This window comes from Manihot esculenta, chromosome 12 (assembly GCF_001659605.2).
Source record: "Manihot esculenta cultivar AM560-2 chromosome 12, M.esculenta_v8, whole genome shotgun sequence".
NCBI classification, from domain to species: Eukaryota; Viridiplantae; Streptophyta; class Magnoliopsida; order Malpighiales; family Euphorbiaceae; genus Manihot; species Manihot esculenta.
The window spans coordinates 4,182,894-4,210,833 of NC_035172.2; the positions used below are offsets into that span (position 1 = coordinate 4,182,894).

Here is a 27,940-nt window from a genome sequence, read left to right on the forward strand (position 1 = left end):
CATACTTTGTCAACTAACTGGTCTCCTTATATTTTCTTTCTATTGTTATATGTGAGGTTGATGGGTAACGTTATTGCCTACATTTGAACTAGTGTTGGACTCGGACAATGGGCAATAACAGCCTTGGATTCGGACAATGGGCAATAACAGCCTAGCCTGGTTTGTTCTAATAGCTAAATTCATATTACTCACCTATAGATTCACGCTCGAGTACCCATTCCTCCAATCCCTTGCGCAATGATAATAATGAGAGGGGAAATCTTTTCTCTCTGTCTCTAATTATATCTGCATTTGGTCTTCTTTACTCCAATAATCTATGGAGGGGAAGCAGAAGCATAGAAGAAAAAGTCCATACGTTAATCAAAGGACTTGCCTAATGCTTCGAGATAACAAGAGAATAATGTGAAAGAAGGGAGTTGGGCCCTGCGAGTATTGGGACTGGCTATTGGGCTTTAAGATTTTCTTTTAGTTGGTTATCCACAGGCTTATTGTTCTTAGGTTTTGGATATTAACCCTTTGTTTGAAAGTAGTTAAATTAATGTATTTTAAAAAAACAATTTTATAAGATAAGACTTTTAATTATATTTAAATTTTAATAATTTTTTATTATTTGAGATAAAAAATAAAATTTTTTGACATATTTGAGAGAAAAAAGTCGAAATTTCTTTTTCTTCTAAAACTACTCTTCTCTAAATATATAAATATTCTTAATAGTAATATAAGAGTATTTCATACTTTTTCACTTACCTAACAATTATAATTTAAATTGAGATTTCTTAATCAATTTTTTAAAACCACGTTTATATTTTAATATGTTTTTTTGAAATCAAGGTACTAAATAATTAATTTTTTCATATTATAATAATTAAATAATAATTTTTTTTTTTTAAAAAAAACGAAAGGACTTCAATACTGAGAATAGACGAAATCAATTGACTTTTAAAAATCATAAAAAAATGTACATATTAATTTCTACGTAATTTAATAAATAATTTATGCAATGGTTTAATGGTTTGAAAAATAGGTTAACTAATATATTTAATAATTAATTTTACTAAATTTGAAAAATTAAATAATAATTTTTTCTAGACATAAAATACAATTTAATGTCTAAATTATGGGCCAAGATCTAAATAAAGCCATAGAGGGAGAAAAAAAAAGGATTTTTTTTAATCTTATCTAATACATTTTATAGAAAGGTGTAATAATATTTCTTGAGATATTTTTTATGTGAGTCTTTTTTTAATTTAAATAATTTTATATGTTATTAAATGTTCTTACTTTTCAATATGAATAAGTCAGATGACTAAATGTAGATGAAGCTTAGAGAATATATTCTATGGTTATATAAAGTGAGAAATTTTTAATAAATTATTAAAAATTAATTATAATAAGGTTTGTGTATCTTGAGTTTTTAAGAAAAAAATTAAAATTTTAAAATGTTAAGACTCTAATTTATATCGCATGTACTGGAACTTGAATATTTTATTTTACTAGGTCTTACATTTACAAATCTTATTTTTAAAAGTTTTTACCTGGAGCTAAGATTTGTAAAAGTTTTTACCTGGAGCTAGGGTAGGGGTGAGTATTCGGTCAGTTCGGTTTAAAATTAAATCGAATCGAATAAATCAAAAATTAAAATTTTAGTATTTATAAAAATCAAACCGAACTGATTTTAGTCAGAAACTGAATCGAATCGAACCAGTCTGATTCAGTTTGATTTGGTTCAGTTTGATCAGTTTCAATTTTTAATAATTTTTTTATTTTTTACACTTTATTTTTAATATTTTAAAATTTAATTAAAATATTTTAATTTTAATATAATTTAATTTCTCTATATTATTAAAAAAACATATTATTATCACTAATCGATTCGATTTGATTTTTTCAATTTTTTTCTGATTAAAATCGAACCGAACTGAAATAACTGAAATTTTTAAAATTAAAAACCGAATCGAATCGAAATATATAAAAATCCGAACCAAATTTTTAATTCAATTCGATTCAGTCGATTTTTTTGATTTAAACTTAATATTGGTCACCCCTACTTTGAAACTATGTCTTATCTATAATTCTAAGTTATTATATTGAGGTTTTTTAAATTTATTAATCTTATTTTTTATTTTGAGTTTTTATATTAGATCCGTTAGTTCTATAAAATATAAAAATATTTTAATTGAATAATTTTTAAATATAAATAAATTAATTGAATAATTTAAAAATTTTACAGTAATTCATCCAATAGTTTATGGGGTTATTGGATATTAACTTAAAGTTAAGGGATTAAATTGTTGCTTATGCTTTTTTCGCATATTAAATTTTAACGGTAATTATTGATAAAAATAAAATTTACTTGTAAAAAGGTTCACATATTATGTATATATAATCTCTCTATAGAATTCGAAATTGTCTGCAAATAAATCCGATTACTTGTGCCTCCACTCCTAAGATGAAGGGTTAGGGCTTTGATTTTCTCTCCCTTCCACTCCAAAGCATCGCAAAATTAATTCCAGTCCCGTTCGTGTTAGGGTTTTACGATTGCATAGACATGTATGCTGATCGAGTGGAGGCTGCAGCGAAGAGGTCGGTAAAGGAGCGTCTTAATGGCAATTCTACCAGCGACTTTACTCGCCAGCGGCAAATTACAGGCAAGAGGTTGGTATTTCCGGAAATCGCTTTGAACTCCCTTTTTCTTTCTCTCAGATGATTTCCTTTAGTTTGCATTTTCTGTTTATTCACATTGTTCGCATGCTTGTATGAAGTTTTAATTTTCTTAATGTCTTTTGCCCTTTTCAATTTTATCCAAAGAGATTCTCTTCATTTAATTTTTCCACTCCTTCCCTGTTGCTCTCATTTTGCATTGGAAATCATTTGTTTGGATATTCAATCACTTCAAATTGGAGTGTTCATTTTGTGGAGAATTGGGTTGATATATCTAGTTTTTTGGGCCCCTCCCCAGTTCGGCTGATAAATTGCCGTTTTCCCTTGGGAGCATTCATGTGATGCCATAGAATACAGATTTGAGGAATGCTGCGGGTGCTGTTAACTTTTTATTTAGTTTGAGAAGCTAGCTGAATACTAGTACATGACATTCAAATTTTGCCTATGAATTTTCACCCAAAATTTATTGTGTGAATAGATTGAGGAAATATCAGAATATAATTGGGGCATTAGATGCCAAGGGTGGGAAAGTCTAATTTGGGATTTTCATTCTTCTCGATGAGAGATGGAGATCCTTTGTCACAAAATAGAGCATTATATTCCCTCATGGAAGGTTCTATGTTGGTGAAGCATTTTGTTGTTCTTATTTGCAAACTTAAATTTGTTCATTATGCAAGGCATGTTATACGTTTTGCTGAAAAGAACAAAAAGAATACCATGAGAATTTTTTTGGGTTTCTATTTGCTTTCCAAGTTTAGAGCATTTTTTTTTGGGTTATGCATTGCAGGGGTTGAGTTCATTGCATGGTATTCCTGTTCCACAACTCCTCTAGATTGCTTGTTCTTTGTCTTTTACTTCCTGTTTAGTAAGGTCCAAATTCTATTAGCAAGTTGTTTCTACATGTTTTGCAGGCAGAGGCAAGATGATAAGTGGGAACACGATCTCTATGACGAGGATGGACCACAATTTTCAAGTATGCGTTGACTGTGACATACAGGCAACTAAAATTGCTGCTATTTTTGGATGCAATCAAATTAACTGTATTTGGTTTTTGACTTTTTGTTAATGGCTTGTGAAGATCGAAAAGTCAGTTCTCAAGATCTTCGGCTAAAGCTTCAAAGGAAGAGTCTCCCACAAGCCTCACAAAGTGGAAGGGGGTCAGTTTCAGGCATGTTGGATTTACGTGAGAAACTATCTGGGACTTTGAATTCACAACCAGTTAATGCTGATCCACCTAAACGAAAATCGGAGGCTGCTAAACCAGCTCGAAGAAGTGTTGCAGTTGAAGCACCTGAGCCAGAGATTAAAAAGGTTGCTAGTGTGGCTCCTAGAAAAAAGTCTCAGCAAAAGGCATGTATCTACTTCATTTTCTCCTCTTCTTTTTTTTTTTTTATTTTCTGTCAGAGGCTACCTTAGGCACACAGCTTCTGTTTGTTCACATTGTTTGCTGCCTTAATCAAAATACCTGTAACTACTGTCTGGGATTACTTTTCTGGTAAGGTTTGTTGTGTGCTATTGCATGTTTAACAAGGGTTAATGATTTTTCTATGTACAATGAATGGTCACCTAAAAAAATGAAAGTGGCACATGGAGCATGCTCTGGATTTGGAATCTGAGACACGTGACTTGTAAGTTTATGTTTTGATATAACTAGAGAAGAAAAAAGGGAAAAACTTGATTAACTAATGCATTACATATAAATTATTAAGTGAAATAAGAGGCTGTTGCAAATTGAGTAATGAAAAGCATTGCTAGCATTTGTATCATAGTTGAAGGTTGTTTGCACGTACACAATTTATCTACCCCATTGCAATGAAAATTTATTGTTGACGGAAAGAAATTTATTATCACTTATTGCATTTGTGAATTTTCATATGTTTTGTAATTCTCTCATTCCGTGTCTTTAGTGTAGAAGAGTTGATACGTGTAAGCTTTTGCATGCCCCTCATGTTGTGCCTTTACCATGCTTGTGAGAGAGGGAGGGGGTCCCTTTCATGAAAGGCAATAATTAGGAAGACCATTACTACTACCGCATTAGTGTCTAACACGAATGCACATGCACTTGTTCCTATAGGCTGTAGCTTCCTTTTCTTATTTGTAAGTTCTACCCATATTGGTGCAGGCTGATACTTCAATTGAAGCTTTTCTGCAATCAATAGGCCTTGAAAAGTACCTCATTACTTTTCAAGCGGAGGAAGTAAGTAAATTTTTTGCTCTCTCTCTCTCTCTCTCTCTCTCTCTATATATATATATATATATATATATATATGTATGTATATTATTTGCTGGCTCTGAACATCATCTTCAGGGACTTCTTCTCATTTACTTTAGTCTCTACAGGTTGATATGACAGCCCTTGTACACATGAATGATGAGGATCTCAAGGCTATAGGAATGCCAATGGTAAACTTAACCTGGTCCTCTCAGACATGACATGCTTTTCTTTTGTGGTGCATTTTCATCTTGGCTAAACAACTTTTCAAGTTTGTTTTAATCAACATTAAGTGAATATATATATAAAGTTCTGCTTACATTTTTCAGAAAATTACAGAAAAATGAAAAATTCAGGAAGGGAAAGTAGCGTGACGAAGCATAGTATTGTATTTAGACCAAACCTAGTAAGAGGTGAAAAACAAATCAGAACAATTAAAATCCCAAAGCTGAACAAGAATATAACTGTAGACATTCATTAAAATCCCAACCCTGAGCAAGAATATAACTGTAGACATTCCACATCAAACCCTTGAATGATCGGATCTCCTTCAACAGGGACAAAATTCTCCCATCTCAAAAACTCCAATCCCAATCTTTTTACGTGTTTTAACCTGTGATTCATTAACTTACGTTATGGATATCGTGCCATCTAGCCCACAACTACAATCCATTGTCAAGAATAGGAGATCCAAAGTTGCAGAGCAAGGTATTCTTCTGAATCTGAAATGGATAAAGAAATTTTGTTTTGAGCGGAGAAAAACTATTCATTAAATTCTGTTATGGATATCATGCCATCTAGCCCACAACCTATTCTTTTTGTTCTATCAAGTCATAATGTAACAATAATTCTCTCTCCTACCTTATTAACTCCCCAATTAAACGGGTCTTGTGCTCCACATTTTCAACTTCAGTAGAAAAGGGCTATATGTGTTTTCAAAAAAAATGTCTGGGGGTGTAGATAAAAACCATAATTCACCTGGGGGCTCAACAACTCAAACTTATAAAGGTGATGGGCTTGGAAATGGGTTTAAACTTTTAGCTGTTCATGCATCAATTTTTTTTGTCGTTGTTGATGATGAATGGCTAGGGACTGGCCTTTATTGATATGCATTAAAGAAATGTGAAAGGTGAAACTTTCCTCAAAAGGATCTTTAATTCTGAAAGTCCTTGTTCAAAATTAGAAGTCCAACGCTAATTACATTTGTCATTATTATATTATCTTTTTAGTTTGAGGTGGATCAGAACTCCGGAACATAGTTGTGTTTGCCAAAAGCCGTACAGTCTTATTGAACTTTTATTTTGTAACGAGGGAAACCTCCTTTCTTTCTGAAGTTTGCCTAAAATCCTAGGTAAACCTCCTCTCTTATGAAGATTATCCAAAACCACAGGTCCCATCAAACTAAGGGTATTATATGATCTTGGAGCAGCGAAGCACTCATCAATATATCTAATTACATCATCAAAATTTTGAAACAAGCTTGGAATGTGGATTGCATGAATTGCTTGAGTTTCTTGCATACATGCAGACAGCCACATAGGCACATATTACCACATATGCTAAACTCCTCCAGGAACACCTTGTCTAGAACAGATCAAGAGGATGAGTGGTTACTGAAAATACCTTTAAGAAACAAAGTGGGCAATTAACAATTGAGATGCTCAATTTTCTTATGGTGGAGTTAGAATGTCACAATGAAAGACAATGAAGGAGGAATACAGCAATACATGTGAAAGTAGAGAGGCTATCAAAGTTAGCTGCATCTTAGGCACTTATAAATAGCGGTTTAGATATTTAAAAGGCCTTTTTGCTTCAAAGAGAGGATAGATATTTTCAAAATGGGTTGACAAGGTCTTTAACAGTTAACAATATGTTTTCTGCAGTTAGACTTTTTAGTATTTATTTTAAAATTAAACTATTAGTTAACTATTATACTGACAAGCATGAAGCAACGGGGTTCTGCAGTTAGACTTTGAAGATTTGTTTTAACAAAACGTAAGCCATTAATCAAATGATCACAATAAAATATATATGAAAACATAAGATGAATGGTTGGCAGGTTCCATACATTGAAATAAAATGGTTATCAAATATAAAAACAATAAAAAGTTCCAAGCCTATTACTAGAGTTATTCCTGTATGGGTTAACTTTGACTATTTTATTTAAGTTGAAAATCTATGTTTGTTACTAGATTTAATATCACATGCTACAACCCTGTTTAATTTTTAAGTTTATAAAATCAATGAGTAGTAGTTTCATAAAAATAAAAATCAAAATAAAGAGAAGAATAGAGCTAGACTGTTCAATAAAAGGAGGCTAAAAAAAATATATCAGCTAACCTAAAATAAACTATAAAAAAGTTAAAATGAAATGGGATAAAAATAATTAAACTACTATAAAATGTTGAATTAAAGTTGAAAACTATAGAATTAAGATTGCATTTTATCACATCATAATAAGTTCATATGGAAATGTCGCTTGTAATATATTTGATGTGCATTTTCTTTTTGAGAACATTATATTTGGAATATCATAGTTTTGTTGTATTATTTGAAAAAGAAAGTATGATTAAGTAAGAGGGTGTGATCAATATTTAACTAAATCATGAAAGCAAGTATAATGTGCAAAAATTATTTCATAATATCATATGTCAATAAAATCATTAATTCAGAAATTATCTTGACTAGCTTAACTATCATGGAGTATTTCTAATTATCTTTGAATAACAAATTACGAAGAAAAATAGTCTTTTCTAAAGACTATAAAGAAATTACCTATATCAAACGTTTCAGTTGTATATGCTCATTAGGACGGGTGTTGTTGATTTTTAATTCCTTACTCCCTACAGTTTGAGATACTAATCCAACCTCTGGTTAGCAGCCCTCTTTTCTTTTTCTTTTTTTAGAAAACTGGTTCAACTTTTTGTCGCCTGCTCACTTGGAATTTGAGGAGGGAAGTGTCTCTGTCTGTGTATGATCTAAATTAGTTTCTTGCCTAGCTTACTAAGTGTGAACTTTTATGTCTGGAATGCTAGAAATTGGAAAAGCATTCAGGTTCCATGATAACTTAATGCGTTCTGGTGTAATTCTACTCTAATTTTTTGATTGAGCGTCTTGTTTTTATTGTTTCCTTCTGCCACTTCTATGCCCAACTCATCAGTATCTTTTGGTGATTTCAGGGTCCAAGAAAAAAGATACTTTTAGCATTGGAATCTAGGGGCTAGCATTGGAAAGGGAAGTGCATACTTGCATGTATTATTGGATGGACGGTCCAATTGGCAGGGCTGTGTTTGATTAATATACCACCAAGATGTAACAAGTTTTCCCTGTTGATTTTTGTTTGGTGTATTATTGCTGAAAGTGGCCTGACTGGCTCTTTATAGATATGAGACTGGTTGAATTTTTAGCTTGGCACCAGCCATAGGTGTTTTTCTTCTACTAGCAGGATCTTTTATATTTAATGAAATTCTTGTGATCTATTCACTCAACTTTTTATGGGGTTTTATAAAGTGCTGCTTGTAATTAAATAGCTCAACTTAAAATAAACATTACAGCTCTAAACTTTAGGGGTTTTTTTCCACCTTCAAAATGTACAAGGAAATAGAGGATTGAGCACAGATGATAATTACGGGCTCCGTTTAAGCTTGGGTTACTCCCATAGTTAGGCTGCATTTATTGTTGGTATACAGTTTCCAGATATTCTTTTAGGCTAAGAGGCTAAATGCATTCAAATATTTTGCTAATTGATTTTGAGATTAGTGAGTATTTATATATATAATTTTAAAAAAATAGCATATTTGAGGATAATTGCCAATTAGCTTCTATGGGCATTTTTTTTCTCGGGTAGGTACGATTGCCAATCAGAAGCAAATTAAATAAACCATTTCCCTCTCAGAAAGTTGTCATTATGATGATGCAATTTCTTTGTAGCAAAAAGCCCAGTGAAAGCCAAATGGAGGGTGATTTCGGCCTGAGAAAATAGTAAAAAAAAAAAAAACTGAAAAAATTATTATTTAATTATTATGGAGAAATTCTAGTTAATATCTAAATTTTTAAAAAATATATATTACAATGTTTTGAGATTTTGAAAAGTATAATCCACGGTGAAAACTAATCAACTATCAACTAATAATTTTTTTTATAAGAGATTTATAATTTAATTTTTGAGTATTACCATTATTAATAAGTCACACTCTATATTTTTAGAAACTTATTAAAACGTCTTTATTTTTTCTTTCCGTCAATAAAATAATCCTTACGTCTATTTTTGCCGTTAAAAAAAATTAAATTATCCCATTATTTTCCTCCTCCTCCTCTTTCTCCTCTTCCTCCTCCTCCTTCCTTTTCATCTTCATCAGTTTTTCCTCCTTCTTCTGCTTCTGCTTCTGTTTCTTTTTCTTCTTCTTCTTTTTTTTCTTTTTTTTCTTCTTCTTCTTTTGAGAAGGAAGAGGAGGAGAAAAGAAAAGATAGGGACTATTTCGTTGACAAAAAGAAACGATAAGGACATTTTAATAGATGTGAGAAAAAATAAAGAATATTTTGTTGACAAATAGAAACGATAAAGACGTTTTAATAGATTTCTAAAAATATAGGGAGGGATAATTTTATTAACGAAAAGAAACGATGAGAAATGACTATTTCGTTAATGGAAAGAAACGATAAAGGCATTTTAATAGATATGAGAAAAGATATAAATTATTTTATTGATAAAAAAAATAAAAATATTTTAATAAATATGAAAAAAAGATAAAAATATTTTAAAAAATTTTTGAAAATGTAAGAATTAACTTGTTAATAATAATAATATCCAACGACTAAATAAAGAATTTTATTTAAAGGTAAAATTATATTTTAAAAATTTTATCTCTTCTCTTTCATCTAATGTTAAAAGAAAAAAAAGACGAAATAACTATTCCATTGATAGAAAGAAAATATAAAAATATTTTAATAAATTTTTAAAAATATAAATTTTAATCGCTAACTATAATCCGGACTAAATTGTAAATCTCCATTTTCCATCATAAACTAAATAATAAAGTTATAATATTTGAACTTCTAAATAATTTGCGAGGCAAACAGATGTGCTGATTTTCTTGCTGGAATTGCACCTGGTGCTCGAGTTGGTGTCCATGAAATTTGTGTTTCCTTTCTGATCTTCCATGTTATAGTTTTCAGCTTCCACTGTTTATCAGAAAGCATGTAAAATATCAAACGCAAACGACGCTCTTCAAGACTGCAGCTGCTTCAAATCAAGTTCTTGAATGTGCACTTGGCTTCTAATTGAAGTGTTTATCTCACAAAATCCTCGGCCAATTAGACAGTTGTGTACGTAGGAGAATCTATTCTTATCCATTTCACAATTACTTTGTAAAAAAAGCGGCTGAGCAAGTGGGAAATTTATGTCGCCCATCAACTGTCAGCAAACCAGGTAAAAGGATTTGTTTTCCATTTTTTGACGAGAATTCATGGAAATTGATTAAGGTTTCACCAAGAAAGCAAAAGAAGACCTTTTTATGATATGGGGTTCACGGTTGATGGTGATAGAAAATCCAAAATCTATTTGAAATCTGTTTCCCTGCATTTTCATTTCTTATTTGATTCTGATGATTTATAAATGCGGTCACTTCCATGGCCAAATTGCCTCAAATCTCTCATTTTTGCTTGCAAAGACAAAATATCCATCGCCCAAATCCATACTCTCATGCTTACGACTGGTCTCTCCACCAACTCTAACTCTCTTGTCCGCCTTATCGCGTCATATGGGCGCATTGGCGATATCGTGTCCGCCCGCCACATATTCGATAGATTGACTCAAAGAGGCGTTGATGCATGGAATTCTATGATAATTGCATATTCTCGAATTTGTCCGAGAGAAGTTTTAAAACTTTACTATAAAATGGTAGCGGAGGGAGTTAGACCTGATAGCTCCACTTTCACTGTCACGCTAAAGGCCTGTTCAAGCTTGATGGAGTTGGAAGTGGGAGAGGAAATTTGGCATCAGGCAATGGATTATGGATATAGGCATGATGTGTTTGTTGCGTCATCCGTTTTGAATTTGTACGCTAAAAGCGAGAAAATGGACGAAGCAAAAGTTGTGTTTGATAAAATGTTGAAAAAGGATATTGTGAGTTGGACTACTATGATAACTGGCTTTGTAAAAAGCAGGCGGGCATTGGATGCCATTGATATTTATAGGAAAATGCAGAAGGTGGGTTTTGAAGGTGATGCAGTTGCGATAGTGGGGTTGATTCAGGCTTGTGGTAGTCTTGGTGCTTCAAAATTGGGTCTTTCTATTCATGGGTATATAGTTAGAAGAGAGATGGCCATGGATAATATCCTCCTTGAAACTAGCCTTGTTGATATGTATGCTAAGAATGGGTTACTGGAGCATGCTTCTCTTGTCTTCAAGGAGATGCCGAATAAGAATGTTATTTCTTGGGGAGCACTAATTTCTGGTTTTGCTCAGAATGGTTTTGCAGGGAATGCACTTGTATTGCTGGTTGAGATGCAGAGTTTTGGGTTCAAACCGGATTCCGTTTGTCTTATCAGTGCGCTTTTGGCATGTTCACAATTGGGATATTTGAAATGGGGAAAATCTCTACATGGATACATTGTTAGAAGGCTTCATTTGGAGCAAGTTTCAGGCACAGCATTGATTGACATGTATTCAAAATGTGGAGCACTTTCTTATGCACGTACTTTATTTGATCAAATAGATTCTAGGGACTTGATATTGTGGAATGCAATGATTGCTAGCTATGGAACCCATGGAGATGGAACGGAAGCTCTCTTGCTATTCCAACAGATGAGAGAAACAAACTTAAGTCCAGATCATGCAACTTTTGCTTCTCTTATATCAGCTTGTAGCCACTCAGGACTAGTAGAAGAAGGTAAACAATGGTTTCATTTCATGGTTAATGAATCCAAGATCCAGCCAGATGAGAAACATTATGCTTGTATGGTTGATCTTTTGAGCCGAGCAGGACAAGTGGAAGAAGCTTATCAGCTAATAGAATCAATGCACACTGAACCAGGGATTGGCATTTGGGTTGCTCTTTTGTCAGGTTGCTATAATTATAAAAAAATATTGATTGGAGATATGGCAGCAAAGAAGATTCTTGAGTCAAATCCAGATGATTTGGGAATTTATGTTTTGGTTTCAAACTTCTTTTCCACGGCAAAGAAATGGGAGGAAGCAGCTGTTTTGAGGAAGATCATGAGAAACAAAGGAATGAAGAAAGTGCCTGGTTATAGTGCAGTGGAAGTGAATGGGAAGCACCAAGTTTTTCTAATGGAAGACAAGAACCACCATCTATTTGAAGACATAGTGCAAATATTGGGTATTCTGGACAATGAGATGAGAGCTAACAGATGTGTCCCAGATACTGAGTTGGAGTTTGAGGACAAAGGACATTTTTTGTGTAATCACTTTGCGATCCTTGTTGCAGAAAACCCACAATTTCAATCACATCAATGGCTGCTTCAGATGGAGCTTTGATTTTCAATCATAATTAGCACCGACAGGGTATAGAAAACTTTGGAGATTATTATATCCTTGTTCTTGAATGATTCACATCAAACAAGAAGACTCCCGTAGCAGGTTCTAGCAGAGTATTGTTGCACTTGCACATGTTGTCAAAAGGATATTTGACGCTGCTGTTAATCTCTAGACCTGCCTCCCATGGTACAGTGATCTACCGAGGACTTTTGGAACTGGAAGACTCGGTCACAATCAGATGTTCATTCATTTGACCGGAGCATTTATCTGGCTGGACAAGCAACCAAAGGCCTGTGAAAAAAAAAATGGTCGACGCAAATGAAAAGGAATTTGCTTCTGCAACTGATATATAATATGGACCAGCTTTCTATATGAAAGATGAGGCTCTGATGTTTTTGTCCTGGAATTATCTTGCTCTCTGACACTGATCAAGAGTCAAATGCATGTTACTAAATGATTCAATCTTAATGCACAAAAGGAAGCCCTTCAAGCTTTTTATGAGAAAGATAAGGGGAAATCTCCACTAGTTTCTAAACTAATGGAGGTAAATATCTATTACGAAATCGTTCAAATACTGAATAATTTCTTTTGCTCATGCACTACAAGTTAGGTACTAAACACATTGTGAAGCTCTTGGACTTTTTCCCAATACTGTATTCAAACGTAAGATATTATTGTTCAATCGTGAAATCTGAAATTTGCATTGTGGTAGAGGAAGATGTTTCAACATTTTCTTCAATTGCTTGGATAATTCAGCTGGAAAGGAAAAAAAAATTTTAGTTATCCGCTCCATCTATTTTCTAATCTGTCCATAATTTGCTTGACAAATTCCTCCACTGTTTGTAATAGCAAATAGGCACACTTGCAACAAAACACACAAGTGCACACACAAGGAAAGAGGAAACGTAATACATTTGTGAATAATTCCAACCATCTCTACCAAAATGATCATCAACAATCTAAATCAGATGACTACTATATCAGTTGGAGCAAGCTAAATGAAACGAAAAGTCATTACCAAAAACAGAAAACAAAGATGGCAGAATCAACGATTCTAGATTGAGAATACAAAATTTTTCATCCTTGTCAATGGAAGTCATTCTCTGCTCTGGGAAAATGTTGCTAATGCCTCATTTTACCCAGCCATGATGGATTGATTAATGGCCATTTCCATGAAATTGGTAAAACAAAATACTTCACAAAACCTGAATTACTTGGCAAATTTCAGAATTTCCTCAGCCCTTGTATCCTAGACTTTGAGCTTGAAGATTTTGGTTGTCTTCTAACAAACGGTCATATTCAAGTAGCAGGTCAGCAGATTGTTTCTGAAGAGAAACAACATGAGCTTCGGCGGTTTCAATTTGCTTGTCCTTCTCTTCATTTTCCAACTTCAGCTTGTTCAAATTCTTTGTTAGAGTAGAAATTTGTTCCTTGAGTTGCTGTATTTCCTTGGAAGCTTTCTCTTCCTTGTCTTTAAGCTGCATTTTCTCTTTTTGAAGCCTTTCAACTTCTTCTTTTGAAGATCCAATGCTACTTCTCAATCCAATAAATTCCGTTAGATAGTGGTGCATACGATCAATCATGAAGCCAAGAAATAGTGTGAAACCTGAAAGATCAAGTTCAAGTAATTAAGGACAGTGGACTGAACCAAAGACCAAGAATAGTTCAATTAAAAACTACATTGGTTATATGATGCAGCATAGCTTCGAGGTTCACAACATGCCATAATTGGTGAGCTCGCAGAGCGCATTATAAATCCATAATTGGTGAGCTCGCAGAGCGCATTATAAATGACTTATGTCTCTCGTAACTAACAGCTATAAAACTGAAAAGATTAAGGTGCAATTGACTTTTGTGTGATAAATGACAGAAAACCACATAAACCCTTTGTCTACTCGATATTTGAAGCACACGAGGATTCTTCAGAAACTATCCTTCTCTGTTTTATGAGTGTTTTTACCTTTGACGAACAAAAAAAGAAGTGTGAAAACCTATGATAGTTTTCTCCTTTTCAGATCAACAATGAAGAGGGCCTTTTCCATCCAAGAAGAATACAAGGACCAGTGTGGCTTTCAGTTTTCTCCTTCTCAAAGCCTACTAATGGTTTTCTACTTCCTCCCTATTATGTTCAAACCTGATCAAATATCTCCAAAATGTTATAGTGACACCAATGACCAACATGTGCATCATAGGACAAAGTTCAATTATTTCTTTGTACAACTCCATTTATAGAAAATTCAGAAAAAATGCAATATGTTCTGACCAAAAAGAAAGCAATTATGGCTATGCAATTACTTCTACTGACATTAGCCTTCCACAAGATGATCAGAGGTAAAAAAAAAAATATTATATGAGTAATGAAGAGTTGAAAACCATGGGAAATCTTCTACAGAATGGTTGACTTATGGACTTTGAATCCCAGTAAGAGACAGAAATTTTAGATTTATCCGAAGCAAAAGACAGAGAATGATACTTAGTGGGTGACCACATAATACTAGAGATGCACATACTGTCCCCAAGAAGGTCATTGTGTTCACCAATTTGCATCCAAATCTAACATCTCTGGTATCTCACAGATTCTCAAGAGTCAAGACTCGAAATATTGTCTATGATTCTTATCTCAACTTTCTGTACTATTAAAAGCAATACCCATCCCTGAAGAGGCCTTTAGCTATTTGAGTTCGTTTAATGTTCAATTACCCAATAAGCTAAAACTGGAAAGCACAATCCTCTGAATCTAAAGCAACTCTAAGCATCATGATACAAACAAAATGAAGAAACAGTATATTGAAACAAAAAATCAAATAGAAGAAGCCAGGGAGGAGAGGACCATACCAATGAGTGATGCCTCAAGCAAGTAGGTCCTCCACAGAACCTGATCCATAGGTGACATAGTGCCAAGCTTTGCCCCCTTGTTTTGGATCTTAAAACTACTCGTAATGCTTGAAACAAGAATCAAAGACATGGTACCAGCAATGGTCTTCACTGTGGCTGGACCCCTTCCCATCTTCAGCTGATCTAAACTCTTTATCACTAACTCTCTCAAGGGACCAATATCTACTAGTAATAAGAATGCCACAACTCCCTCAGCAAACAGAACTAAGAACAACAAATAAATCATCTCTGCTTCAACAAACAATGCCCACCCTCTATTTTCAGGAAAACAAAAGGGGGATTTTAAAACCTAAAGATCTTTAATTTCAGGCAGAAAACAAAAAGAAGCTCTTCTTTTTCATTTAAACCTAATTACGCTTTACACACGAGCAGGAACAACTGGGAAAAAGGAAACAAAGATTAAAAAAAATGAAGAGTGGGTCTGAAATTTACAAGAAAAGCAAGAAAACCAGCTCATAAAATCAGGTTTAATCATCAAAACATGGGTTTGCAAAGTTACAGATCTGTCCTCTAAGCAAAATAAAGGCAGAAGCTTTTCCTGAGCTTCTTTAGCTTCCAGGAAAATAAAGACTTTTAGGGGATTAGTGGTGGGTGGAATTAGCAAATAAATTTGCTTTTCGGCGGGCCAAATGGGTATCAGCAAAAAGCCAAAATGAGCAATGAGAGTGGGATTAAAAAGGCATTAGGCGGAGAAAAAAAGGGCAGTAACCATTAGACCCAGAAGAGAAGATAGACAATCATGTGTGGCTCACTACTTGTTAAGTGTTTTGGGTGATGGGTAGGCTGATGATTGTTAGATTTCTATAGAAAGCTTAAGGTAGAGTGGAGGTTAGAAAATTGAAACATCGAGCGACGCGGCACGCCTCCCTAGCTTCACGCTCAACAAAGTAAAACTAGTTTGGTCTAAACGCCTGTAATATATCTAGGGGATTGCCGTACAAGCGCCTATTTAGCTATTAATAATTTGGTAGATTTATTATTTAATTTTTTGTATTATTATTATTAATAAATTAATTTTTATATTTTTAAAATTTATTAAAATATTTTTTATTTTTTTATAAATAAAATAACTTCTATACTTTTTTCATAAAAATAAATGAAAAATTAAAAAAAAAATTAAAATTAAATTTTACGTGCAAATAAAATTTATTATTTAGTTTCTAAATATTATTATTATTAATAAGTTAATATTTATATTTTTAAAAATTTATTAAAATATTTTTATTTTTTTTAGATTTATTAAAATATATTTATATTTTTTTAAATTTATTAAAATATTATTCTTATTTTTTTGTCAATAAAATAATTTATTTTTTTTTTTAAAAAAAAGAAAAATAATAAGAAGATGATGATAAAAAATAAAAAAAAAGAAGAAAAAAGAAGAAGAAAGAGAAAGAATAGAAAAAAAGAAGAAGGTGATAATAATAAAGAAAAAAACGGAAAAAACAAGAAGAATCACCCATTTCTCTTTCGCTTTAAATAATAATAAAAAGAAAATTAAAAAAGTAAAGGAGAAGAATCCATGAAGAAGACAGAGAAAAAGAGAGGAGAATAAGGAAAGTGGGAGATTAATTTAGTATTTTATTATATTTTTAACGATAAAAATAAATGAAAAGATTATTTGGTTAATGGAGGAAAAAATAAATATTTTTAATATATTTTTAAAAATATAAAAATTATTTATTAATAATAATAATATTCACAAATTAAATTATAAATTTATGTAGTAATTTTAAAAATAAATTATATTTTAATTTTTAATTTTAATATATTAATTTTTATATTTTTAAAATTAAATATTTAAATATCTGTAAAATTAATATGTTTAACCATTAATATTTTTATTTATTTTTATAATTAAAAATATAAAAATATTTTTATTATTTTTTAAAAAGTTTAAATTATATTTCAATATTTAAATTTTAATATATTTAATATATTTATTTCTAAATTTTTAAAATTAAATATTTTTAAATTTATTTATAATCCGTTGATACAAATTTCAATTCTTTCGTTCATTACTCACAGTTAAAAAGTAAAAATATTTTTATTACATCTTTTTAAATTAAAATTATTAAAGAGCTAGACTTTTATTACTTTTCTCATATATTAAAATTTAAACATTTTAATTATTTATCTTACATTCAAAAAATAATTTAAATTCTTAATTACTTTTTATCTAAATTATCATATTTAATTTATTTTTAACACTTTTATTTTTTAATTTCTATTTATTAAAATATTTCAGTATTTATAATTTTAAAATTTTTAAAAATAGCTTTTCATTCAATTTTTAAATAAAATTTATAACTTCAACTATTTTTAAATAGTATTAAATAAATTTAAATAAATTATATATTTTCACAATAAATATTTAAAGAAGAAAATTATATTTTTAAATGTTTGACCGTCCACTAGATTTAAATAACATTTATAACGAAGAAAACGATTGATTTTGGACGGACGCATACAAAGAAATTGAACCGTTTAAATTTAAAAATATAAAAATTAATCTGTTAATTATGTTAAAATTTAAGTACTAAAATATATTTAAAAGTTTATTAAAGTGTTTTAGATATTTAAAATATTTATTATTATTTTAATTTATTGATTAATGAAATTATAAATAAAAAAATTTTTAATTTAGATGAAGTGATTGTATAGAGATTTAAGTATTTAATTTTAAAAATATAAGAATTAATGTATTAATTATGTTAAGATCGAAGAAATTAGAATAAATATTTAATATATATTTATTGTGGAGAATTATTATCATGTTTTTATTTTTATTTTTTTTTAATTCATCAGTTCAGCTTTATTTTAAAATTATTTAATTAAAATATTATATTTTGTAAAATTAAATTTTTTATTAAAAAATTATTAGTTTAAATTATTTTAGTTTTAATTAAATGATATAAATATTTAAAATTATAATAATTTTTTAATCACTATATTAAAAAATAATAAAAAAATATAGCGATAGCATAAAAATACAAATTTTTTATATTAGTTAAATTAAATGATCATATCAAAGTTTTACATAATAATAATAATAATACATTGTTAAAATAAAAAAATTAATTATAAAGATATTAAGTTTTGTCAATTGAGTATTAAAAAAGTAACACTTAATCACAAAAATTAAGCTAACAATCACAATTTTTATAATATTTAGACTTCGTTTGTATTATAAAAAATATATATTTTTTTAAAAAATTCTGTATTTTTTAATATTTAGAATATTTTAAAATTTTAATTAATAAAAAATATTTTTTAATTAAAAAATACATCATTTTTTATATTTTAAAATGTTTATTAAGATTATATAAATTTACTAATAAATTTTATTTTTTAAATTAAAATTAAACAATAAAAAATAATTTATCTAGTTAAAAAATATTTTTCATGAAAATTAACGAAGGTATAAAAAAATAAAAATAAAACATTAAATATTTAGCTTATCATATATTAAGTTTACTAATTTAGGCTTTTAATTAAAATTTTCATATAATTAATGTTAATTTCAATTTCACTTCTAATTTTCTTAGGATGGATTTGCAACGGTTCATTCTAGCGTAAAAATAATTTAAATAAATTTTTATAAAATTACATAAATTTTATTAAAATTTTTTTTAAAATTTAAAAGTGATGACCGCTGGATTTCTTCACCCCGGGCCAGGGGCTTGACCACAGCCCAAGGCCCATGACGTAGAGGCCCACACACCTGATATACATAACAAGCCTGGCTCATCCAACCCTCAATGCCGGGCTCGACCCATCTTCTTCACTCAAGCCGGCCCGGCCCACACGAAGCAGGCCCTCTCCACTCAGGCTTAGCGTCCGGCCCAACTCTCGGCCTAGCCCAGGATCCAAAAAAATATTCACCAGACAGCCTGGCAGATCCGCTTGAACGTACGCACGAGAAGAATCAGAGGCCGTTACACATGGAGCAGGCGACTGATACCCTAGTACCTCCGAATCCGCATGGCAGAGACGCGTGGCCTAATCCTGGAGAGACCTTTACACGTCACCAGCAAGCAAGACAACGTATAAAAGAGGAGTCCCCTCCTCATAAAAGAGGAGGCCTTATTCAGTAATACAAAACCCTTGTAAAACCCTATTCTATTGGATCTCTCTCAAGGTCGAGCTCCCAGCTCGGACCGATATTCACAAAGGCCCAAGACCGAGCTCTCAGCTCGGATAGACTCATATCCTTAAAGGATCAAGATACGAAGGCCAAAGAGAAAGGCCGAGCTCCCTCCATAGAAGGACTCATAAATGAAGAAATCCTTAGGAGGATAAAAAGGCTATAATCAAAGCCTAAATCAGTTTATCTAGAACAAATATACGAAGTCACAACCAAGAAAGAAGGACTAAAAGCCAAAAACTGACATGATAGTTGCCATTAAAAAGGTACGAGATTTGATCTCTCAGACTATCAGCTAAGAGCTGAGCTCGCAACTTAAGATTAATTCAGAGCTTATGAATGAAAATATATAGTTTACATCACAAATACGAAGAGTAGAGATATGTAACAGCCCGCTTACCGGACCATCACCGGCACTAGGATCCAGATCGGCTTAAGGCCGCCGGGACCCGTAGTAAGCCTACTGTCAACTCTGTGTACCTGATAAATCCCATACATGATCACACTTAAACTTAAAACTGAACTGTTACTTTTGGTTTTTTTTTTGTTAACTTTTCTTTTCTTGAAACTTTTCTCTTTCTTTTCTATAAAACTTTCTCATACACTAAGCTGGAACTATGCATGCTCTGTCTGTATGCACTCAGAGAGTGATACCTACTATGGTACCATACAGTAACTACAGAGATAGAAAACTACCATGCACCAAGCTTAGCTAAACATAAAATGATCATGTGCAAAGGGATAAACATACACTAGGGCCAAGCACAATTCTATAACTCAATACATAACTTACTATTACATCATTTCTATCCATTACATAAACTCTGTACTGTACATCATTCTCATAATAATCATGTCCACTATTCTATGCTCTTACATATACTTTTCCCCTTGCTTTTTCTTTCTCTTTCTCTTCTCTGAGGCCCTGAAAAAATGGGGTTAGGGAGAGGGATGAGCTGCTAAAGCCCAGTGAGCGGAATCTATAAAAATCACATTTAAAACATGCTATCATATGATGCATCACTGCACAAACATTTCACATCTCGGATTGGACATGATCCCAAAACTCCCTCTGTCAGTGCCCGGCCCCCAAAGGAGCTCACACAGGTCTTTCACTAACTACTCATGGTGCCCGACCCTATAAGGGCTCTCACAGGACTCATCCAAGGTAAATTCCCGGCCCCAAAGGAGCTCACACAGGACATACAATAACGACAGACTTATGGGCTATTGAGATCGCCTCGGTCCAATCCACATATACAAGTAATAATGCAATGCATCAACTTGGTGAATACTAATGCAAAGCATCCTACATTAACATGGCATTAATGATGCATGAATCATGCTAAAACAGTTCTTTAACGTTTAAAATAAAGTTCTGTTCCACTCACCTCTGTCAACTGCTGGGCAGTCTCTGTAACTCTAACTCTGTGGGCCTCCTTGGTCTCTCGGGTCCGTACCTACACAGGTGGACTCAAATGAGGACCAAACTGACTTAAACATAACTCCTACTATCTCCCCAAAACCCCTCTAAAACATCATAGGCATGCATGGAAAAATGGGCAAAAGAAGGCTGGACTGGGCACTTTCGGCGGCACTTTCGGCGGCCGAAACCCCTCTCCAGAGACGAAACTCATGCATGTTCGGCGGCACCTTCGGCGGCCGAAAGCCTCGTCCAGAGACGAAACTCATGCACTTTCGGCGGCCGAACTCCCTCTTTCGGCGGCCGAAACTTTCGGGGGCAAGGTTTGGCAGCCGAAACTGCCTCCACAAGGGGTTCGGCGGCCGAACCTTGCTTCGGCGGCCGAACCTGGATTCTCCAGAAAGGCAGAATCCGAGCACCACTTATGCTCTCAGCCTCCAAAATCCTACCAAACACCCATAACATGCATACCAACACGTCTCAACTAACATATAACCTAGCTCATGCATTTAGAGGCCTCAAAACTAGTTCAAGCCCCAAAAACAACAACAAAACGCATATGATCAACATATGCTCAAACTCAGGCTTATACCCCAAAGCATGCCATAAAACTCTCCAAAACTTCTTAAAACTTGCTTTCAACATAAGGGGAGGTGAGGATCCATGCTTACCTCTTGAAGAACGAGAGGATTGATGATCCAAGCTTGGAGATGGGGGAAACTCACTCAAAATCTCCAAGTACTCAACTTTGCTTCCTTTTGCTCAAAACTCTAAAACAAAGCTCAAATCAAGTTAAAACATGCAAGATTTGAGGAAAACATGAGAAATCACACCAAGGAGAGCTTGAACCTACCTTTGACCCAAAAACAGAGTGTTTAACACTCAAGTCTCGGGCAAAGGGGCTTTTGTAGTGGCCAACCGACTCTCCTTCGGCGGCCTAACGTGCATGCAAAACCATGCAACTTTCGGCGGCCGAACTTCACCTTCGGCGGCCGAACCTGGCTTTTGTCCCCTTGGCCTTTTCATTTCAAAACTCAATTGTTTCTTAACGCAAAACATGATAAAAACACTTAAAAACATTTTAAAACCTTTCTTATACCCTTAGGGCAAGCTCCGACATCCTCGAATCCCGACTTCCAACGGAAAATCCGCCGGAACGTAGGAATTCCGATACCGGGGTTTAGCCGGGTATTACAAGATAAATGTCAAGAAATATGAAAAACAAGAAGGAAACTAATATTTCATTAATGACTATTACAATTTATCTCTCCGGCGAGGCAGGAGGATAAATAGTCCTTAAAGGACTTACATCAGTAAGAACACCCTCGCCTGCATTATCTCTATTTACAGCCACCTCCGAAGGAAGCTCGGTGTCCCTTGGGCCAGAGCTCTCAACATTAATAGTAGGGGCAACTTCTGACCCAAGGTGGAGGCCGTCTTTCTCAGAATCAGGATCATCCTCCTCCGACCCTATCTCGGATTCCCCTGACGAAGACTCAGCTGGCCGGTCTATGTTCCTCCGAGAATCTCCTCGGGGCAAAGGGAAATCATCCTCCCCGTATAGCACTGACTCACCATCTGAGTCCACTTCGCGCCTACGAAGCTTGGCCAAAGGAATATCAGGAGCCTGTCTAGCTTCTCTTAAACCGCGATTGTAGCCAGTTACATACATGCGGTAGGCCTTATCAATGATAGCCTGTTTCATTTCACCAGAAGCTTTATACTCATCAAGATGTTCTTCACAAGCCTCAGCCACAAATTCCTTAAATTCAGAAGAGTCTTTGTAGTCCTGAAGATGAGCTTCACAGGCCTGTTCAATTTTAACCTTCAGCTCATCAGACTCCTGATACTCCGCTATACACTGTTCACGCTTTAGCTGAGCCTTCCTTTCGGCATACTTTACCACCTCGAGCAGGGCTAAACATTTACGTTCCAAAGCCCTGACTTCATTTTTTAGCTGTTGTTGGCGAAGGTTGAACTCTTCAGCCGATGAAGACAGATCTTTGATACGTTCAGAACTTGTGCCCAATTCCTGCTCAAGGACCTCCACCCAGGCTAGGGCACTTTCCCTCTGAGCCCTCACCTCATTCAGGTGAGCTTGAAGCCCTTCAAAATCGGCCTTTAAGGCCTCATATTGGCGCTGGACCTCAGCTTTTTGGCTTACAGCCTCATCCTTCTCCTGAAGGGCCGCTGTCATAGAGGACAGCTGCTTTACAACCTCTACACAATGAGCTTCCACCTCAGCTGCCCTCCCATCGGACTCCTGGAGAACCCTGCGAGTACGAGACAGCTCTGATTCCAGGGATTTGCTATGTTCTGCCGCCTCAGCCGCTCTGTCCTCAGCTCTTTTAGAGGCCTCCAGCGCAGAATGCAACTCCACTCGGAGAGACTGGATCTGCTCCCGGGCGGCTGCTAGGTGGCCCCTCGCGTCGTTGGTGGCAGTCAGGTTTTCATCGCGACGCGCTTCCTCGATCCGGCGGTCCACGGACTCCCGAAGAGAGAGGTCACGGGCATCCACCTCCATAACCAGGCCTAACACCTAGTACGGAAGAACAATTGTCAAGAAAAGAAACAAAGCAAACTCAAAGAGAAGTGAAAAAATAACTTACCATCAGAAGCATTTCTCCAATCGTGGATCCGAGCTCCTCACGAGAGCGAGATTGGAAGGACACCTGCTCCTTGGTAGAACTGGCCAAGTGACCAGTCAGGGCCAGAAGACGAGGATCCGAAGCCTCTGTTATCCCGCCGAACATCCGCTCCCGGAGAAGTGCGGCAACAGCAGAGGCCGGAGATTCAGAGGAAATGCTTGACAGGTCCAGAATGTTGTCAGTAGGGGACGACGAAGGAACAACAGAAACACCCTTCCCCTTCCCAATGGGAGAAAGAGGTGGGGAAGGACCCGCAGCAGTCTTGGATTTCTTCCGAGCAGGAGATGGGACAGGCGTTCCAGAAGGGGTCGGACGCTTGCCCCCGGTCTTTGAGGGGACACCCTCAGATCCCTCAGGCTCAGTCCTCACAGGGGCAGGGGCACCTTCACCAGAAACCTCTGGGCTTTGATCCTCTAGGAGGATGATCTCCATCCCTGTCCCAGAGGTCTCCTTGTCTTCAACAGGGGACTTAAATTTCCCCCCTAACACCCCCTCAGTAGAATGGGCGGCACCCTGCCCCACTTGTTCAGTAGCTTGGGTCTGCTCCACAATAGCTAGGGAAGTTTCCCTCGCGACCTCTGAGGAGGCTGGAACCGATCTAGACCCTTCAGCAGGCATCGAGGTTGAGCTCGACCCACCATGCCTAGATGGCCGAGCTAATTTGATGCTGCGAGAGCTCGGCTTGGAAGTTCGAGAAGAAGCTTTGACGGGAGGTCGGCTGACCTTCTTGGAGGAAGCGGCCTGAGCCAGCTCTGCAGCAATCTCAGTTACAGAACGCCCATCCCCAAAGGCGTCAAAAATTGCATGCATGTTCTCCCGAGACAGGTCAAAATTCTTGGGGAATTTGATGCCATCCATTCTAACCTCAGAAGCTGCAAGAAACAAGAAGTTATAAAGAGTCAGCATACTTCCTGATATTATGAGCAAAGAAGAAACAGAATAGCCGGACAAAGCACTATACCCGTGTCCCGGATATCCCTAAGGTTGGACGCAAACATACACTTCTCGACATCATACTTCCTCTCAACGGAAGTCAGTCGAAGCAGCCCGACCTGCTCAATAAGACTCAATTCGGGCAGATCGTTGCAGCCCGGAAAGATCTCCCCCCACCTTAGGTCCACATCCCACGATCGGCAGGACCCTAGTTTTAACTCCGCCACAAGGAAATTCTCTACCCATCCCTTTATAGAATCCTTGTAGCCTGTAAGAAGAGACAGCCCATTACGGGGGGAAAAGTAATAGAAGTTTTGCTTCGCCCTAACCAGGCGGAAAAAAGTGACAAACAGACAGGCCGTAGGTGCGAAACCCCAACCCAGACAGATAGACTCGAAACAGGACATGAATAAAATGGAATTTGGGGATAACATTCGAGGAGTTACCCCAAAGTATTCAAAGACCTCAACAAAGAAAGGGGTAAAAGGAAACGGTAGACCAAATTCTCTCTGCTTCAGGAAAAATACTATGCTACGAACCTCTTGGGGATCCACCAAACCAGGAGGGCGAGGGTAAGGAAGAACTATCCTCTCATTTGGAAGAGGTGCTCGAATAAGATACAACGGAGTATCTAAAAGCCTCCGGGAAATGTGATTAGTTATGTTGGAAGGTGTAATATGCGACTCAAGGTCAAAAACATCAGGAAGCTTTGAACTTGCCATGGAAGAACAAGGAAGCGTACCTGAGAACACGATGGGATGAAAAACCGTACAAGGAGTTGCAGGAAGACAGAGAGCAGACAAGAGCTAGTTCTTCAAAAGACAGAAGGAACTCGAAAAGAAGGGCAATTATGAGGCAGGGCGTTGATCTGAACAGTATCGCTGGGCTTATCTACATCTATCAAGGGCCAAGTATACGATGACAGCCCATCATTTAAAAGCCCATTCGCCATCCACATAATACAGGCCCAACTCATCAGTCAGAGCAACTTAGCCTACTACTTTACCATCCCTATGGTAAATGCCGAGGAAAGAGGGGCAAGTCATGAAAAGACTCAAAAGTACAAGCAAATGGGAGCATGATAAAGGTCAGACTTGCTCATCACTTAAAAAGTTATAAAATTTGATTTATCGTTATTAAACAAAGGATGTGAGATCGGAAAGAGGCGCCAAGAGCACCTCGGAATCATACAGAGCTGAGAGCTTAGAGTTCAACTCATCAGAAGCATGACTTGAGAGCTCGGCCAGCTAAAGGAAACTCAGAGCTCATTTCACTAAGCAAAGACAGAACTCTTGGGTCGGTCAGTCCAGCTCGGACAACATGACCTGAGAGCCCGGTCGGATGAAGGAGACTCAAAGCTCAATTCATCGAAGTAAAGACCGAGCTCACAGGTCGGTCAGACAGTCCAGTTCGGAAAATTGAAAGCCCAGTTGGCTAAGTGGATCCGGAGTTCAACTCATCAGAGCTCGCAGATATGGTTAGATCAGCTCGAGAAAAAGCAGGACAGAGCTCAGTTGGTTAAAATTATAAGGCGAGCAATCTAAAGTATTTCACACATGATAAAGGAAGAACAGCTTAAGCATGAGAGCAGAACAAGAACTTCATTAAAAGAAAAGTACATTACAGCACGTTACAAAGGCCTACACTACGGGATGAAAGACTATCCTTAAAGGATTTACATATCCAGATATTTCATCATCTACGATTATCACCTACCCTACTATTCTAGTCTTCAGCTCGGAGGACTTCTCGTAGCTCGGAATGTGAGTTTTTCAGAAAAGGCCAAGATCTGTCCCGCTATTATAGGGGAACTGAACAAGTTGATTCCCATAAGCATTTCTCACTGTCCCCCTGGGCAAACGTTCGATTACCCGAATGTGATACACGGTACATTCGAACAAGCTCAGATATTGTATGCCGGCCGTGCACCACACATGAAAAACATAAGTCTTCGGGCTATGGCCCCGAAGAGATCGCGAAGTACACATTCGAAGAAATCGCTGGAGACCTGACTGAGTGCAGCAGATCCCAGTCTCACATAATACTGGTACTTCACACCAAAGGGAATAATAATACTGGTACTTCACATAAAAAAAGAACAACAAGCTAAGTGCCGGCGCCACTCCCATTTATATCAAAAGAGGACAACAGGGGCATCGAGGAAATTCCCTTTTTCTCTGCGGAAAAAGGTGAAGTTAGAGCGAACCCCTCAATAGCCCAGAACTTCTTTGGAGCCCGGGCAACAAGCAGAGGAGGAGGCCGGCCAGACGACCTGGGTAAAGCAGTTTCAGCAGCTTCCCGAATGGTCCCACCCTTCGACTGCCATACCAGAAGGATCTTCAATGCACCATCCAGACGCCTTAGAGGTAACATCAAATTTTCAAGAATTTTGAGCTGACCCATTTTTATTTCAGGAACTGCAAAAAGTTTCAAAACAGAGACAAGTCAGAAACAGTTCTCCCTTAAGATGATAAGAGCAAAATCAAAACAAACCTCTGAGGCACAAGGCAACCTGTTTAAAGAAGGCGTCGAATAGACCTGCCACAGATAAAACAAGAATTTCTCATTTCAACAGAAGGCTCAAGAATGAAGAAAAGCTGGCGCTGATATATACTCGGAGCCTGAGGACTTAGTACGGGGCAGAGCTACACTAGACTCTAAGCCAGTGATGTCAGATTCTTAAAAGATATTCACGGGAAAGGAAAGAAAGGAGATGTCCAGATAATGATGACAAAAAAAGCAAAGGCGGTAGAGGACAAGAAGAATAGAAAAAAAGACAGAAAGAGAAAAGAGCAGATAGAATTCAGAAGCTGCGCAACGACTGAAAGATGAAAGGATGTTATTAAGGCACCTGAACCCGAACAGACGCGATCATACTAGTTCTTGGTATTCACCCCCTCGGCAGTTGGAGCAATAACTGCCGAGAAGGTGAAGGGGCAATTGATGACCGCTGGATTCCTTCACCCCGGGCCAGGGGCTTGACCGCAGCCCAAGGCCCATGACGTAGAGGCCCACACACCTGATATACATAACAAGCCTGGCTCATCCAACCCTCAATGCCGGGCTCGACCCATCTTCTTCACTCAAACCGGCCCGGCCCACACGAAGCAGGCCCTCTCCACTCAGGCTTAGCGTCCGGCCCAACTCTCGGCCTAGCCCAGGATCCAGAAAAATATTCACCAGACAGCCTGGCAGATCCGCTTGAACGTACGCACGAGAAGAATCAGAGGCCGTTACGCATGGAGCAGGCGGCTGATACCCTAGTACCTCCGAATCCGCATGGCAGAGACACGTGACCCAATCCTGGACAGAGATGGCAACGGGTAGGGTACCCGCGAAATTGGGAGTACCCAAATCCGAACCCGATTATATATAAAATTCCCAAACCCGTCCCAAATCCGTTTAGTGCTTTAATTTTACTACTCGTACCCGTTCCAAATCCGTTTAGCAATACCCGCACACTATCCGAACCCGAACGAACCCGATTTTTATAATTCAATGATAAAAAATTAAAAATTTACAT

At 35.9% G+C, this 27,940-nt stretch overlaps 3 protein-coding genes across 3 annotated transcripts; 2 read left to right on the plus strand and 1 right to left on the minus strand.

Annotated features, from left to right (window-relative positions):
• Positions 1-2,391: 2,391 nt before the first annotated feature.
• On the plus strand, positions 2,392-8,361 carry LOC110628761 (Usher syndrome type-1G protein homolog). The gene is made up of 6 exons (XM_021775562.2): positions 2,392-2,655; positions 3,573-3,634; positions 3,740-4,011; positions 4,784-4,858; positions 5,002-5,064; positions 8,053-8,361. Exons 1-6 carry the CDS (start codon positions 2,549-2,551, stop codon positions 8,095-8,097), a joined length of 624 nt encoding a protein of 207 aa, XP_021631254.1. The 5' UTR covers positions 2,392-2,548; the 3' UTR covers positions 8,098-8,361.
• Positions 8,362-9,890: 1,529 nt separating this feature from the next.
• LOC110628352 (putative pentatricopeptide repeat-containing protein At3g25060, mitochondrial) lies at positions 9,891-13,082 on the plus strand. The gene has a single exon (XM_021774989.2). It carries the CDS (start codon positions 10,488-10,490, stop codon positions 12,369-12,371), a length of 1,884 nt encoding a protein of 627 aa, XP_021630681.1. The 5' UTR covers positions 9,891-10,487; the 3' UTR covers positions 12,372-13,082.
• A 224-nt stretch (positions 13,083-13,306) lies between these two features.
• LOC110628353 lies at positions 13,307-16,158 on the minus strand. The gene is made up of 2 exons (XM_021774990.2): positions 15,207-16,158; positions 13,307-13,977 (listed from the first exon to the last, which is right to left on the minus strand). The coding sequence occupies exons 1-2, from the start codon at positions 15,490-15,492 to the stop codon at positions 13,607-13,609; spliced, it is 657 nt and encodes a 218-aa protein (XP_021630682.1). The 5' UTR covers positions 15,493-16,158; the 3' UTR covers positions 13,307-13,606.
• Between the last annotated feature and the right edge of the window lie 11,782 nt (positions 16,159-27,940).

Bases quoted from the DNA above. Each gene is read 5' to 3' on its own strand.
- LOC110628761 (XM_021775562.2), top strand. From the start codon at position 2,549: ATGTATGCTGATCGAGTGGAGGCTGCAGCGAAGAGGTCGGTAAAGGAG. The intron at 4,012-4,783 runs GCATGTATCTAC...ATATTGGTGCAG, and splicing joins GAAAAAAGTCTCAGCAAAAG to GCTGATACTTCAATTGAAGC. The intron at 5,065-8,052 runs GTAAACTTAACC...TGGTGATTTCAG, and splicing joins AGGCTATAGGAATGCCAATG to GGTCCAAGAAAAAAGATACT.
- LOC110628352 (XM_021774989.2), top strand. From the start codon at position 10,488: ATGCGGTCACTTCCATGGCCAAATTGCCTCAAATCTCTCATTTTTGCT.
- LOC110628353 (XM_021774990.2), bottom strand. From the start codon at position 15,492: ATGATTTATTTGTTGTTCTTAGTTCTGTTTGCTGAGGGAGTTGTGGCA. The intron at 13,978-15,206 runs GTATGGTCCTCT...TTGATCTTTCAG, and splicing joins GCTTGAGGCATCACTCATTG to GTTTCACACTATTTCTTGGC.